This window comes from Anopheles cruzii, chromosome 2 (assembly GCF_943734635.1).
Source record: "Anopheles cruzii chromosome 2, idAnoCruzAS_RS32_06, whole genome shotgun sequence".
NCBI classification, from domain to species: domain Eukaryota; kingdom Metazoa; phylum Arthropoda; class Insecta; order Diptera; family Culicidae; genus Anopheles; species Anopheles cruzii.
The window spans coordinates 50,373,157-50,387,225 of NC_069144.1; the positions used below are offsets into that span (position 1 = coordinate 50,373,157).

At 50.1% G+C, this 14,069-nt stretch overlaps 1 protein-coding gene across 1 annotated transcript; it reads right to left on the reverse strand.

Annotated features, from left to right (window-relative positions):
* Nucleotides 1–11: 11 nt before the first annotated feature.
* Nucleotides 12–13,295, reverse strand: LOC128277897 (uncharacterized). The gene is made up of 4 exons (XM_053016500.1): nt 13,171–13,295; nt 3,687–4,525; nt 3,084–3,619; nt 12–996 (listed from the first exon to the last, which is right to left on the reverse strand). Exons 2-4 carry the CDS (start codon nt 4,402–4,404, stop codon nt 394–396), a joined length of 1,857 nt encoding a protein of 618 aa, XP_052872460.1. The 5' UTR covers nt 4,405–4,525; nt 13,171–13,295; the 3' UTR covers nt 12–393.
* Nucleotides 13,296–14,069: the final 774 nt, after the last annotated feature.

Below are 14,069 nucleotides of genomic sequence, written 5' to 3' on the forward strand. Positions count from 1 at the left end.
AAAAAGTAGCATTCGTTTTTATTCATTTGCCTCTCGTGTTTCATCAGCGTGTTGCACAAAACACAATAATTCACTGCTTTTTTTTCTAAAACTATCAATTCTCATTTGTTAGGTTTTGCTCGGTTTTAACTCTCTGTCTACTGCGTTCAAAAAATCTCATATCGCATGCACTGTGTTTAGTTCACTCTCGGTAAAGTTCCTAAAGTCGCCTATATTCTTAAAAGCAAAACTATGAAACTAACGCATCAAAAATAAGCTCTCTCTCTCCCAGGCAAATGGCCGATACGACTCGAGCTCCGTTTGATAGAATTAGAAGTAGACAAAAGGATAATGATCCTTGAATGGCACAGTAAAAAGAAAAACAACAAGATCACTCGCAAAGCAACCCACGGTTCACAGGCCGTTGTTCGAAGCCGTTGTGGTGATGGCCGTGGTGTTGGTGACCGCGGGAGTCGCCTTTTTTCGCCTACTAGGCTGACTCGTTTCCTCAGCGTGCTGCTCCCCGTCGCTATCACCGACCGAGGTTTGCTCGTCGCGCCGTAATTTTCTGGCCAGCAGAAGCTCCTTCTGGCCTGTTCCGTTCCGGTTGGCGGTGGGCTCCATATGTTGGTGGTGGGGCGCTGCTCCACGGTTACTTCGCGCGACGGTTTCACTATCCTCCGCCAGGTGCCGCCCCAGTAAGCTGCTGCTCTTGGAGTTCCGACGCTTTCCGAAAGAGCGACCTTTTTGGCGCTGCTGCTGTTCCTGCAGGTTTTCGAGCTCACTGATCCAGCTCAGTGGTTTCGCTTTCGGTTCCGAGGCCGCACCACCCGCCGGTGCCAGTGCCACCCCCGTCGTGGAAATGCTGCTGCTGGACGAATCCTTCGGGGATTGGGAGGCGGCAGGCGAAGGACTGGTGGCCACATCCCCGGCCGCACTGGCAGTGGCCGCCGCTCCACCGCCACTACTGTCCTGTTTTTTCCACTTGGTTCGCCGGTTTTGAAACCATATTTTAACCTACAAAAAACCAAACAAATTTGTCTTCCATCAATTATCGCTGGCGCGGACAGGAAATGGGGCGCAAAAGAGCAGTGAGTGAAAAATAATGGCTTATGTCTGAGACCGCGCCACCGCAGAGAATCAAAATCCGCGGCATGCCACACACACACACACGCGGACCCTTCGAACCCGGGTAGAAAAACCTACAAATTCATCGCCGCCCCAAATCGGTTCCCTTCGGCGAAGGAGAGAGAGGCTGCAGATTAATTATCTCACAACTCGCCGGTGATCGTTCATTCTCGGAGACTGGGACGGACGGAAAAGATCGAGCGGGATTAGGGGCAAATATTATTGTCAAAAATCGTCGCTCTATGGCGCGGCGCGGACACAAATGAGCTACGGCGCGTTCGTCTGCGCCCCTCCCGAATGATGGATTGTACTAAAAATAACACATTACGCGCGTGTTTGAAATTTTCTTTTTATAACTGTCGCCACCGTTTTATGATTGTTGAAACGATGCGGGTATTAAGCGCGGGATGAGTTCGAAAACCGAAGCCGCCGGAACCGATCGATGAGCGTGCGCGCCCGTAGCCCGGTGTAGTGGACAGAAAATGAACATTTTTAATGCTCTTCACACCCATCGCTGTCTTGTTGTTTTGCGGACTCACTTGGGATGCATGCGATGAGTTCCTCCCCAAAATACCAAATTAAACCAAATGTCCAGCTTTTGACGAAGCAAACGACGACGATCGTGCACTCGATCGCAGAGAAAACGGCCACACTCGGTCGTCGCCCGGTAACGAGCTCAATCATCTCGGGATCTCGGATGATCCCAACCAAGGGGAATGACTGCGTCTTTTGGCCACCGCACAGCCGTTTGTCTCGCTTTGCAGCACGCGCACACGCCCCGGCGACACATCATAAATGGATTTAAGTGTCGTTTCATGTTCGCCGCTTCGACCGACCGACCGACCGGCGGCTACTGGGTAGCGAGAAGGGTAGCAAGGGAGCTGTAAACGGGGGCCCGCCACCGTCGACAAGAAACACTTTTAACGGGAACACACTCACCGAGGGACCGAGAAGTGGACCCCTATTAAAGGAACGCACACCCCGCTATCTCTCTCTCTCTCTCGGAGGACGTGCCAACCGGATGGTATTTAGTAGGTAAAGTTGTCAATCAGTTTTACGGGAGAGAAAATAAATAAATACAACAAATTAAGGCTCGGAGCGGAGCGGCCGCAGAATGCTCTATCGTGGGGCTAATGAAGCAGGAGCTACGGAAGAGCCAAACTAAACACGGGACGACGGGCGCACGGCCGGGGGCCGGGCCAGAAATATCTTCCGCACGCCTGGACCGTCAATCCGAGAAAAAGCGTATGACGCAGTTTAATGGGCCGAGAGCATCGATAACCAACACCGCGCCGCTGCGCTCCGTGGAAAGTTTATTAGCCATCGGTAATAACTGCCACACCAAGGAGCGTGCTAACGAGCGGGGAGTTCCGCGCATCGCTGCCGCTACGCTCTCTCCGCGTGACCCGAGGGCGGAAGTTATTAAACAAAATATCTGTCTTCATTCAGGCGATTCATTGCCGCGTTTAGCTGTCAAAAAATAGAAAATAAATTCTAAACACTCGCTCTCGCGGTTTGTGGGAACCGAGCATAATGGGACGCCGGATGATCCGATCCGGGCAATGGATGAGTTAAAATACTAATTGGAACCAGTAAATTGGGTGCTCGGAAATGCTGGCGGGATCACAAACAACCGACGGAAATCTTTTGAGGCTGCATTGGTTTGCTGGATATTTTAGGCCATAGCACAACCATGTACTTCTTTTGTTGGCATTGGCACTCATCAGAGTTTAGCAGTTTTGTAGAATCAATTGGTTGTTGTCCACATATTTCGGCTCTAAACGAAATGGTTGGACCCGGCTTGTATCCTGTTCAACATCGCTCTAACGGACTCTAGAGTGGACACCCTAGGAACACTCCAAGTCCTGCCAAATCCTGGACAAAGCCAAACCAAGTTTTTCGTGGCAACATCAGAAAACCTACCCCGAACTGAAAGTTCGAAGTCGTCTCGAGAACTGATCGAATTCGTTTCTCACCTGTGTTTCCGTAACGTTCAGCAGCTTGGCCATCTCCGTCCGCTCGTTGGACGACAGATACTTCTTCACCTCAAACTGCTTCTCAAGCTCAAATATTTGGCGCCCCGTGAAGGTGGTCCGAGCCTTCTTCTTGCGCCGATGGTGGCCAGCGCCGCCGCCACCGGTCAGCTCGTGTTCTGGGTCTTCCTCCCGTTCACCCGTTTGGGAGGCTCTGCGGGTTGTCGTCACAGCGCCGCTGCTAATACTCTCCGCACTACCGGCGATCCCTTTCGGTGGCGAAAAAAGCGACGAAATGGCGGCCGCCGTGGCCGTGACGCTCTGCGAGCCCCCGGGAGCACCATTGGCAAAGCGTCCATCGATGGAGGAATCGTTCGACATGCAAATGTCCGACTCGGCGTCGCTCGATTGCGGTGCAGCAGGCGGCAGTGGGACACTTCGTTGGCGCTGCAGCGAAAGTCGCGCCGACGGCTGAGCATTATTATTGTGTGACGCTGGCCGACGCCGGGAAGGAGACCGTGTCGATTCCTGCGTGGAGTCTGGAAGAAAAATGTGTTTGTATTCAATTATGAACCCACTAGACTTTGGCGCTATCACCGGTCTTACCTTCCTCGGAGGGAGTGTGCCTCCGCGTTCTCCCCGGGCCCGGTAGGTCCGATCCCTGTGCCGAAAGCCGACGTGTCGGTGTGGATTTGGATATGCAAAGATTCAAGGGCTCATCTCCGGCCGGGCTGGGCGAACGCAAACCATCATCTTCATCGTCCTCGTCGTCGTCCTGATCGACGGTAATGTCGTCCTCCTCGTCCGCTAGATGCTGCCCATCATCCTCCGGGGCTCGGTTCCAGAAGAACGCCTCGTTCGGTCGATCCCTGTGGATACTGGCGGGGCTACGACTCTGCGTTCTACCTCTACTCGGTGATCTCTCGGGTGGATCGCCGGTCAACGCCGTCGGACCTTTCGTTTTGCCGGAGCAACCCTTCCAGCCGAGAATGTCCATTATGGAGTGCGGCGTTGGGGGCTGCTTCGGTGGGTAGGCGTACACGTGCGGGTGCCATTGGTCGGTCTTGCGTGAATCAATCGGTTCGCTGTCGCGATCCGATGCGACGACCCGCGTGTCATCGGTTGTCGCACTTGGGACCGCTTTTTCGGTGTCCACCACCAGCTCCATCGGTTGCTGGTGCACGGGACTCGACCGTTCTTCACTTGGCGCCTCATCGTTGCCCTGTCCTTGGTCCTTCGCGTTGTTGTGCGGCGAATGGTGATCGTCCGGTACGTTGCTGTGGTAAAGATTTTTTACCTCCAGCACTTCCTCCGCCTGGGTCATTCTGTGGGACACTGTGGCACCGATCGTCGCTTCGTGTAGCGCAGCGCGATCCTTCACCCGATGGCGTGCGGCGGCACTTGGTTGACCAGTGCCAGGTCAAAAGGTTTGCCGCTGTTTTAATCTGAATATAGAATTGAAAAAATTGCATGTGATGTGAATATACAGTCTGAAGCGCCTTTCAAAGATGCTGATTAGTTTGAGGTGTGTTAAGACCGCCGCTAGGAAGTTCAATCTAGATTCAGTCTCCATCCATCCATACATTCAAGTGATCCATCAAGCGGATTTTAAACTACCGAATAACTGACTTTTAAAACGTTAAACTTCATTCTGGAAACTGGAAACATTTAGTAAAAACTTGGACAAACGTAAAAACGTGAGTTTTCAACTCAAACTGTACGAATTCCTAAGACTCCAGAGTTGTCCAGCTTGTAAGATAGCTAAAAAAACGCGAAAGCACCGCCAACTAATCAATGAAGAACGTTAAATGATCATAAATAAGAGCGTTAGTTATAAAAAGAGCAAAGTAAATGCAAAGTTACTTGAATGCAAAGTTGAATAAGAATTCAACACAACAACATGTAGTGGTGAACGTTGGAACAACAAATCTTGGTGTATCAGTCAAAAAAACATCAACTAAAGCATCAAATAGAAGGGTAGCAGGTTCCTTCTGTGCATATCATTCGAGACAGACTACACGTGATTCAAGTCTGGTAACGTAGCGGAAAACCAATGGGCAATTTGAAAACAATTGCATTTTTCCATCACTGTTCTGGGAATTAGTATTCTCCGGAGTAATGAATCGTAGGTTAGGTTCAATTGCAGTCATGAAGAGGTAAACAGGTCTCTTCAGAGCGTGCCAAACCCATACTAACCGTTTTGGGTCGCAGTGTCTCGAAAGAACGGGAAATTGGGAACGTATCGGCATTAGTGGATTAGTGGAAGTACATTACGGCATTAGTAAATGAGAAGATTTCATGTAATTTAACAGAGTTAGTTCGATTGATTAAAACATCAGCTGGTAAATAACAATACCTAAGAACTGTCGGTAGTACCACTCAATTTGAAATCAGAACAGAGGAATTTGAATGACAAATTAAGGTACCGTTCGTTGCGCTGTGCGAAAGGTCGGCAAAGCCAGCGGTCTGCCAACGAAATATTGATTCCATTTCACGTCAAAAAGCCGCACTTGCGATGCCGCATTTTGTTGCGCGAAACATTGTAATGCACGTGACGACGGTCCGCACGGTCAGTGTGAGTGACTGATGCCGGGGGGATGAAACATTGGCAACGTTAATTGCTCGTAAAGTATTTATCCAGCTGGTGATTAAATTTCATTATCATATTAAACCTTAATTCAATCATGTGCGAAGCGCATGAGCGCATCCATAGGTAAGCTTCATCCCTTTTTATTTCATTATTCTTTTAATGGCTTTATTTACAAGCCGACTTCCGACTATTTATCCAGTGTCCCTTTTTTTGCTGGTAATCGGCTCGTAAGTAATGGAAACATCATTTTACTGTAAAACGAGGATTCGCAATCGTTCAAGTACGCAGAGCGTAAGAAACAGTTGATTACTTTAAACCGAAACCGAGCTACGAGTTTGATTTCCTTGAATCCGCCCCTTGAATAATCCTGCACACCAGGGTGTCCGGGTTTATTAGATGTTTTCAGCAGCTAGAGCTTGACAACGGAAAGGTGAAACCCACGTCGCAGGAAAGCAGGAGGAGCCCCGTGTGTCGTCCGCGTGGCGGCCGCGAGAGAACGCGCGCTCTATTAATATATACATTTTTTATGTGACACCGAAATTTGACAAGGAAGTCACCATCAGCTTGAAATATGCTCCATCTGCTTTAACTCTTCTCATCATCATCATCATCATCGGTCGGGCGGCCGGCCGGTTAATAAATCAGTTCAGTCGGAACGTTGTTTGGTGTTTCAGTTTCTTCTGTGCGCTTTTGTCGCAGTCATTTCGGATGCCCCAAAAACATTGAGGCGGTCAAAGAGCTAGACGAATATATGCGCCATATATTATCGCGCTTGTAGAACATTTCAAAAACACAGACTTTCCTTCAGCAACAGCGGGCAGAGACGAATGTGTTCCGTTCTTCCGGTGCGCGTCGATCAAAGTTTTCCGCTTCACGTGGCATGGCCCCTTGCTTTCTTTCCCTCGCTACCAAAACTAATGCACCATAACCGACCGAAGGCAGACATACTGTTGGGGGGCATCTTCCAATAAGGATAAAAATTGAACCACTTGTTTGGCGAGAAAACATCGAATTACGCCAACCAGCTCGTCGTCGGCAGAGCAGTTAATGATTCCCTCGACCTTTCGGAGACTCCGGAGTAAAGTGCAACCGGAAGTGTTGTTGTTTTCGACCTTTCCGCCCCCCGCACCCTCTCTCTCGACTGCGCCGGGAGGGACTCGAGTATCAATTTAGCAGCTCGTCGGTCGAACGGCTCGTGCCCCGCCGTGCGGATCGATAATTTACTCGCATTAATTTCTTTGTGCGAAAAGCCCGTCCCGTGTTTTGGTCCTGCAAACCGTCCTCAGCCGGGAATGATGATGTTCGGGCCGGTTCGTGAAGGGAGATGTGGATGGCGTACAATGGCCAGGGGAATAGAAGGGAAGCGAACTTAAATCTGCTTCACCAACACTCGACCACCCGGCCCGACCCGGCCCGGACCCGGCAGAAGGCAGCACACTCGACCGGAGGCGCTTATCGTGCAAATGCAAAATTTATTCAATTATTAATAAACAACGATGGGGCGCAACCGACGACGGGGCAGCCGACGACGGGGCAGTCAACATGCGACACAGACAGACACACACACACGGCAAGGAACACGGCGGTATGCGACACCGCGCGTTTTGCTGCGAAATTGTTGATGAACTCGCTCTCTGCTGGGGCTCTGGCGGGATGTGATGTGTGGACCCATGCGTTTAACGGGAGCCGACACGATGTTGCCGATGATGGGGCCACGATGATACATCATCATCATCATCGTGGTGGCGTGCATCATATGCTGCAAACGATCAACGGGCGCGTGTGTCGTCGTCCCGGTTCGTATCGATTTAATTGTCCTATGTATCTTTTATTCAAACTCCATATCTCTCGTCACGACGATAGTGTGCCGCACCCGTCTTCTCCCGGCACACACGCTGGCCGGCCCACCGGCAGGACGAAGCGTCTGCATCGTCATCGTCAGCAGCAGCGCCATCGCTCGTCGTCACCAGCCCATAATCGTCAATAACAATTTCATTAAGCCTCCGGGAAGCCAATAAGCACCGGGTGGTCGGAGCAAGGAGCGACGGATGCCGGGCGCTCCTGTGGATGCTGACGAAGCCGACTCGCGCAAAGGTTATTTCTGATTTCTCGGAGGGCAGTAAAAGTTTTCCTCACCTCCCTGCCTGCTGCTGACCCGGCCGACATCACAATTGTCCGGAACCTGAGAGTGTCTCTACTTCAATGTCTTCATCGAACCATTCTCTCTCCAAGCACGAGCCACACTCCTGGCGCCAGAACAGCAGTAGGACGGGTTTTTGTGAATGGGCCCCTTTTGTGGTCCCCAAACATCCTGACAACAACGGTATCAGTGGAGGCCAAAAAAAGGAGTAACGCAAATGCTAATTTAACATCAAATAAAAAGGTAACTTTACTTATTGAGATACTTTACCGCGCCAACGTGTCTGATTTGCCAGCATCCCTCGGTAAACACCGAGATCAAAAATGGCCTATAGGCCACGGCTATAGCCGTTTCCATAGCCACAAAGATTGCTATGCCCTGAGGAGGATGCTACTAAGCTGTTCAATAAGTTCGTAGCCTCGATAACAGAGGGCGCTGCTACGAGTCTAATTGTTTTTTGTTATATTGGTACACTCTTCATATGAACGTATGTGATGTTCCATTTCAATCGGTCCCTTAGTTTTTTGCACAAGCCATTTAGTATCGACGTGTCCCAGTATCTTTTACAACGGAAAAAATCATGTATCGTGCAGTGATTTAATTTTTATTTTTGAAAGATTTGAAAGCAAAAAGAAAAATTATGAACGAATGTTGAAAGTGTATAAGGACTCTTCGCCTTCAATTGGTAGTTTCTCGCCTTCGGGGTGTTTCTTACTTTAACCGTTCTTTAATTTAAGCCTTCAAGACGATCCACATAAAAAACGTTCAAAAAGCGAACACAACTCCTGAAATCGTAGAAAAAATACAGGATATCGTATAGGAAAATCGTCGAATCATTGCAAGAGATTTAGTATAAGGCCTAGCCATCACATTGAGTGGTACTTATTGAACAGCCTAGTATAATCGAAAGTAGCACGACGCCACGGCCTACTGTCGTCTGATTTTCGCAATTTTCAAATCTTGACTCGCTAATGTTCGCGATTATTGATGTCTCCTTCCCGAAATCCCCCGACATCTGCTTGGCGCATTTAACAGTACACCAGACAGCATGGCTACTACACGAAAGCGCGACCGGCACCAATCTCCGGAATCTGATGACCCCGGTGAAAATATAAACATCTGCTTAACACATTACCAACTGCAAGCAACTATGGGCGACGGGGAAAACAGTAAAAATCGAGGCCAAAAAATGATCGCAATCTACAACCCCGAAAAACCGGGTCTCGACTGTATCTCCCCAACAACAAACAACAACACAGTCCTGCGATGGTCTGTGCTCCGGAGCGCCGCAGTTAGTCGATTGGAAGTTGCACACTCTGGGGGTATTGTGGCCAGAAACAACAGCTGGGAACGGGTTCAACCCCGGGAAGCCGGGGGGTTGAGTCGGGCGATCGAAATAACGACTACATTATTGAGACCGCACGAACGAAAGAGAGAGCGAGTGAGCGAGCGAGAGAGAGAGCAGATATGTTCTGTGAAACGTTTCGATTGCGTTTTTGAAATACCACAATATGTGCCGGACCACTCCAATGACGGGTTGATGATGATGATGATGAGACGATATGCTGCTCCGTCCGCTGTCTCTCTGTGGGGCGCGTTTGAGTCATCCTCACGAACGCTCAGTGTGCGTGTGTGTGTGTACGGTACTCGAGCGCAGCATCAGAAATTATTCGGATGATTCGTCCTATACCACCCTTGTGTGTGTGCATGTTTGCCAGAAATGAGTCAATTACCATTTAACATCGGCGCACCCTATGATGTTAATTGATGGCTTGTGAAGTATCTTCTCAACCCCCCGGCGCCCGCGCCCGCGCTACCCCGGGGGCCCGTGTGCCGACCCGACCGATCCGGGTGGACAATATCCGGAAGCACGGTACATCGTTTACGCGCTTGGCGCTCCGGAGATCGGTGGCAGCAAGTGGCAACAATCGAAGGACGGAGGATGCGCGGTGGTGGCGGCGTCGGCTCGCTCTATCTCGCCCTGGCAGCCTCACGCTCTCTCCTCTTCTTGCCGTAGCAATCTACGACAAGTCAGTAAATATAGCTGCAATCACAGACGCGCACGCAGCATTCACATCGAGGAGGCAAGGAGATGAGGCTCGGCGGGGCACACACATAATGGTGCCGCGCTGGACCATTTGCTTGCAACGGCACACCGACACACACACACACGGCAATCAACGGTGGCGTGCCGTGGGGGCAGGCGAATTGATAGGTGACTACGCTAATAAGGCAATGCGCGTTCGTCGAAAACGTTATTAGGGTCTTTCCGAGTAAACGTTCTCACGTCCGAATATTGCGTATCGATAATCGGATTCGCAGCAACAGAAAAAAACGGAGAAGTCGTTTACGCTGTAAGGCAGCATATCGAGCAGCTTCTTATTATGTGGCACCGTACGTGCCAGAGGTATGTTGGGAGTTATTTAAGGAAATACTACTGGAGGGCAAAAAATAACAGAAATTTGTTTATAACTCAAAAACCGCATGCAGTAAACTTGTGAATGTGATGCAAAAACATCACCTATTTTTGGCACCAATCGATACATTTCTATTTTCTGACGCCCAAATGGTAACTCAAAATGGATTCCGCTAATTCCAACAAGGTCATTAAGATCTTGGACTGTCAATCGACGATTTTGGAGCACCAATTCTAGGAGTTTTAGGATCACTTGATGTTGATTATCGTCCTCTGGCTGTGCCTCGTCTTTAATGCTATCCCTATGCTCTTTGAACATTTTCTATCACATATAAATGGTTGCTTTCGATAGAGCTTGCTCACCGAAGCCCTTCTGCAACATTTCACACCTTTTTGGCAGCATAAATTTCATTTCGCACGCAAAACTTAATGGAACTGCGTTGCTGAACAGTTTCTGACATTATGGAAAACGAAGAATTCACTAATACGTATTTCGACGTATAATTTGACACAGAAGTTGATGGCAGTGATGTGGCCAACTTATAAAAAACAACATTTGTCCCTATCGTAATTAGAAACAAGTTCCAAATTAAAATTCTCCTTACTTTTTGGCCACAGTGTTGCTTATTTGAAAACAACCAAAAAAAACAAAATTGGTGGCTCGCAAGCAAAGGACATGCCATCCGGGATGGGGTTTGCCGGTCCAGGTTGAGGAGCAAAATTTGGCAATGAATACTATACTCGCTGCTGAATGCAAAACCATCCAAGGAACCATGTTGCCGTTGTCAAGGAATCTGACTGTTTATGACGTGCGCCAATAATTAAATACTTTAAGACAAACTGAGTAAACGGTGTAATTTATGACTCCCGTTCGTAGAATTCATAATTCGCGCTCACCGTATCATACTGCGTTTCATCGCGGTCATTGACATGGGCGCATTAAAGGAAGGGCAATTCGCCGCCTGTCACACATAAGATTATGCACCGGGAAAATGGGAACATATCAATCCGCGTGGCCCAGAGCGCGACCCTATAGCACCGGCTACCAGTGTTGTGCGTGCTGCTGCTGCTGGCGGCCAATAATATTCGATGATAAATCATACCACCGAATAAGAGAGGTAGGTACACCCCATTAATAGCTGTGCCGCAGGAGGGCATCACGCGCGCGTGTCCCTGTGTGCGTGAGCGAGACGACGGCGAGGAATGAGGAGCGAAGCCGGTCAGAGGAGGGCGACGGTGGCACATGAATCAATGACGACGCGGTGCGGTGATGGTCGATTGGAATAAAACGTTAAATGTGCATTAAAGACCATTTGGCTAATTGTTTTAGCAAGCATAATACGCACACACACAGACACACAGCCATTCGAAGTTAATTAGCGGCGCCCGATGGCTGTGTTGCTGCTCCGCGAGGGGGGGCCACAGATTGCCCACGGTGGCCCCACTCCATGCAGGAACAAACCAGCTTTTAAATTACCAACATTTGGGCCGCTTCGGGCCGAACTGGATGCGTAAATTAAAAAGTACGCACGCCACTCTCTCTCGTCTCGAAAACCATGTTCCTCGTAATGTTGCATCGAGTGAATTTGGTCGCCCATTTTACAGCCGAACGCTAATAAAACACGCCATTAATTGATTGCGCGACCCGGTTACACCCGAGGGGACACACATCATACTTCGCCCATATGCCAAGGTTTCCCGCGAGCGTCCGAGGGCAGCGCGCGATCCTCGCGGAAATATGCTGGCGCAACTGCACACAATTACGCCGCGCTCGTGGTGCGGTCGACATTTTTCGGAGAGAACCGACAGCCGGCAGCCGGGAGCGGGATAAAATCGTCCTCGCCTCATCATAAATGTTCGTCTGCGATGCGGCGCGCAGCATCTCTTCACCGTCCCCCGCTGCTACTGGCGGCCAGCCACATGCGCGCACGGTCGACAGTTGCCCGTTATTAGGTTGGGGGCAAAATTGTAGATTTATCATTTAAGTGGTGTCTTGTTTTGCTGCCTCTCCGCCGTCGTCGTCGTCCGCGGTCGTCGTCGTTGCGCGCGTCAGTCTTGTCGCCGCGCTTCGAATTGTGGGCCTTCAAGTGACGTACGACGACGGTCGACGGAGTTAAACGACACACTCGGCCGCCCGACGGCACTCCAACTCAACGACGACGACACACTCCCTAATTTATCCTAATTCCATCCCCTGCGCGTCCTGTCACCGGTTACCAGGCGGCGGGGTGGTGTTGCTAGGAGAAGGATAGCCAGCATCGAATGGAGGATATGCGTTTTTCTTCGGTTCTTCGGATTTTGTTTTCCTCGCAAACAGCCAGCCAGCCTCGCATCATCATCATCGCCTGCTCGGATGGGCCGCAATCTCCCCCTTGCGGCAGGCAGCGCAAGAGTGTGCGCGCGCGGGGTCCTCTCGCGTGTAGCAGTCTATTTAACTGTAATTAACATTTGCGTTCGCTTCATGACTTTTTCGCTTCAACATTCAATTTTCTGTGACGAACGCGCGCGCGATGTTTTTCCCCCGTCCTCTGCATCTCACTCGCACGTCTCCCTCTCGCTCTGTCAAACCAAATTGCACGGAGTCTCGGAGTGCACTTAAGTGCACTTAGTCACTCCACCGTGTGTCTCGGCCGCTCCGTTTCGTATTAATTAAAAACCAAACAGTGCAGCTGGCAAGAACGCGAATTAAGACGATCAGCGAAAGAGTCCGTGGCTCCCCTTACTCTCCGCCGCCTCTTTAATGATTATCACCCCCGGTCCCGTCGATAGTTGAGCCGAAAGTGGCACCTGTATGACCTGCGCCACCGCTGGCGCTGACGTGCTATTTCTAGTTCTACACACACTTCTAGTGACCCAGTCTAGGGAGGAGGAGCGCGCGCAAACGCGATCCGCGCCATCCTATGGACCGATTAGTACAGTGGAATTCCCAGGCCACACTACTTACGTGTCGATTTAAAGGCCGTTCCGTCAATTTATTCTCGACATTTTTCGTCCTTGCGCCACCTTCGTTATTCCATTTGCCGGTGTTGCGCCGTGGGGGGTTTCGTCCTGTCCGTTTTCCAAAACAACACACAAACTGCGTACACAATGTGGCCCGGTGGTCGAACGCACGCGGATTGTTACATACAATATGGGGCAATAATAATGATGACTGCAATAATAATCAATATGTACACTCTTATACGTGAGCACACGTCTCGCTCGCGCACCACTTGAAGTAGCTCAACGCACCATCGCCGCCGATTCAAATTGCTCAATAACTGTCACTCGCAGGGAGTATAGTAGGCCACGCCAGAGCTTCTTAGCGATTCTCTCTCTCGGTGCTGCTGGAAACATTATATCCATCCTTTCCACCATCAATCTTCACATCCGCACGCTCCGTCTCACTCGCACCCGTTTCGCGCGCTCTCTCTCTCGCTCTGTTTGGTATCCTGCTCTCTTGCTTATTCACTCACACGCACACCGACACAGCGATTTACCGAATTCGTGCTTCACTCCTTTGGCTCGCGTTAATTCATTCATTCATCTTGCCACTTCTCACGCAGTGAGATGGAAACCGCATCTTCAACCAGCGCCGAGAGAGTCAATCACTACTGTACTAAGGGGGGCCGAACGCACACAGCAACGAGTGTGCAGTTCCGTGCACTGTGCAACAACACCCGCAAACTATTTCCAATGATGGCATATGTAACGACACGCGATCACGTTGTGGGCATTATTATTCAATTTGGTTTGCTGCGCGCTCTGCAGGAGGTGTGTATTTTACTACAAATAGAGTGTGTGGAGATGGTTCACGCGACGGTTGTCACGTTGTGCCACCGAGAAATGTGTGTGTGTGTGTGT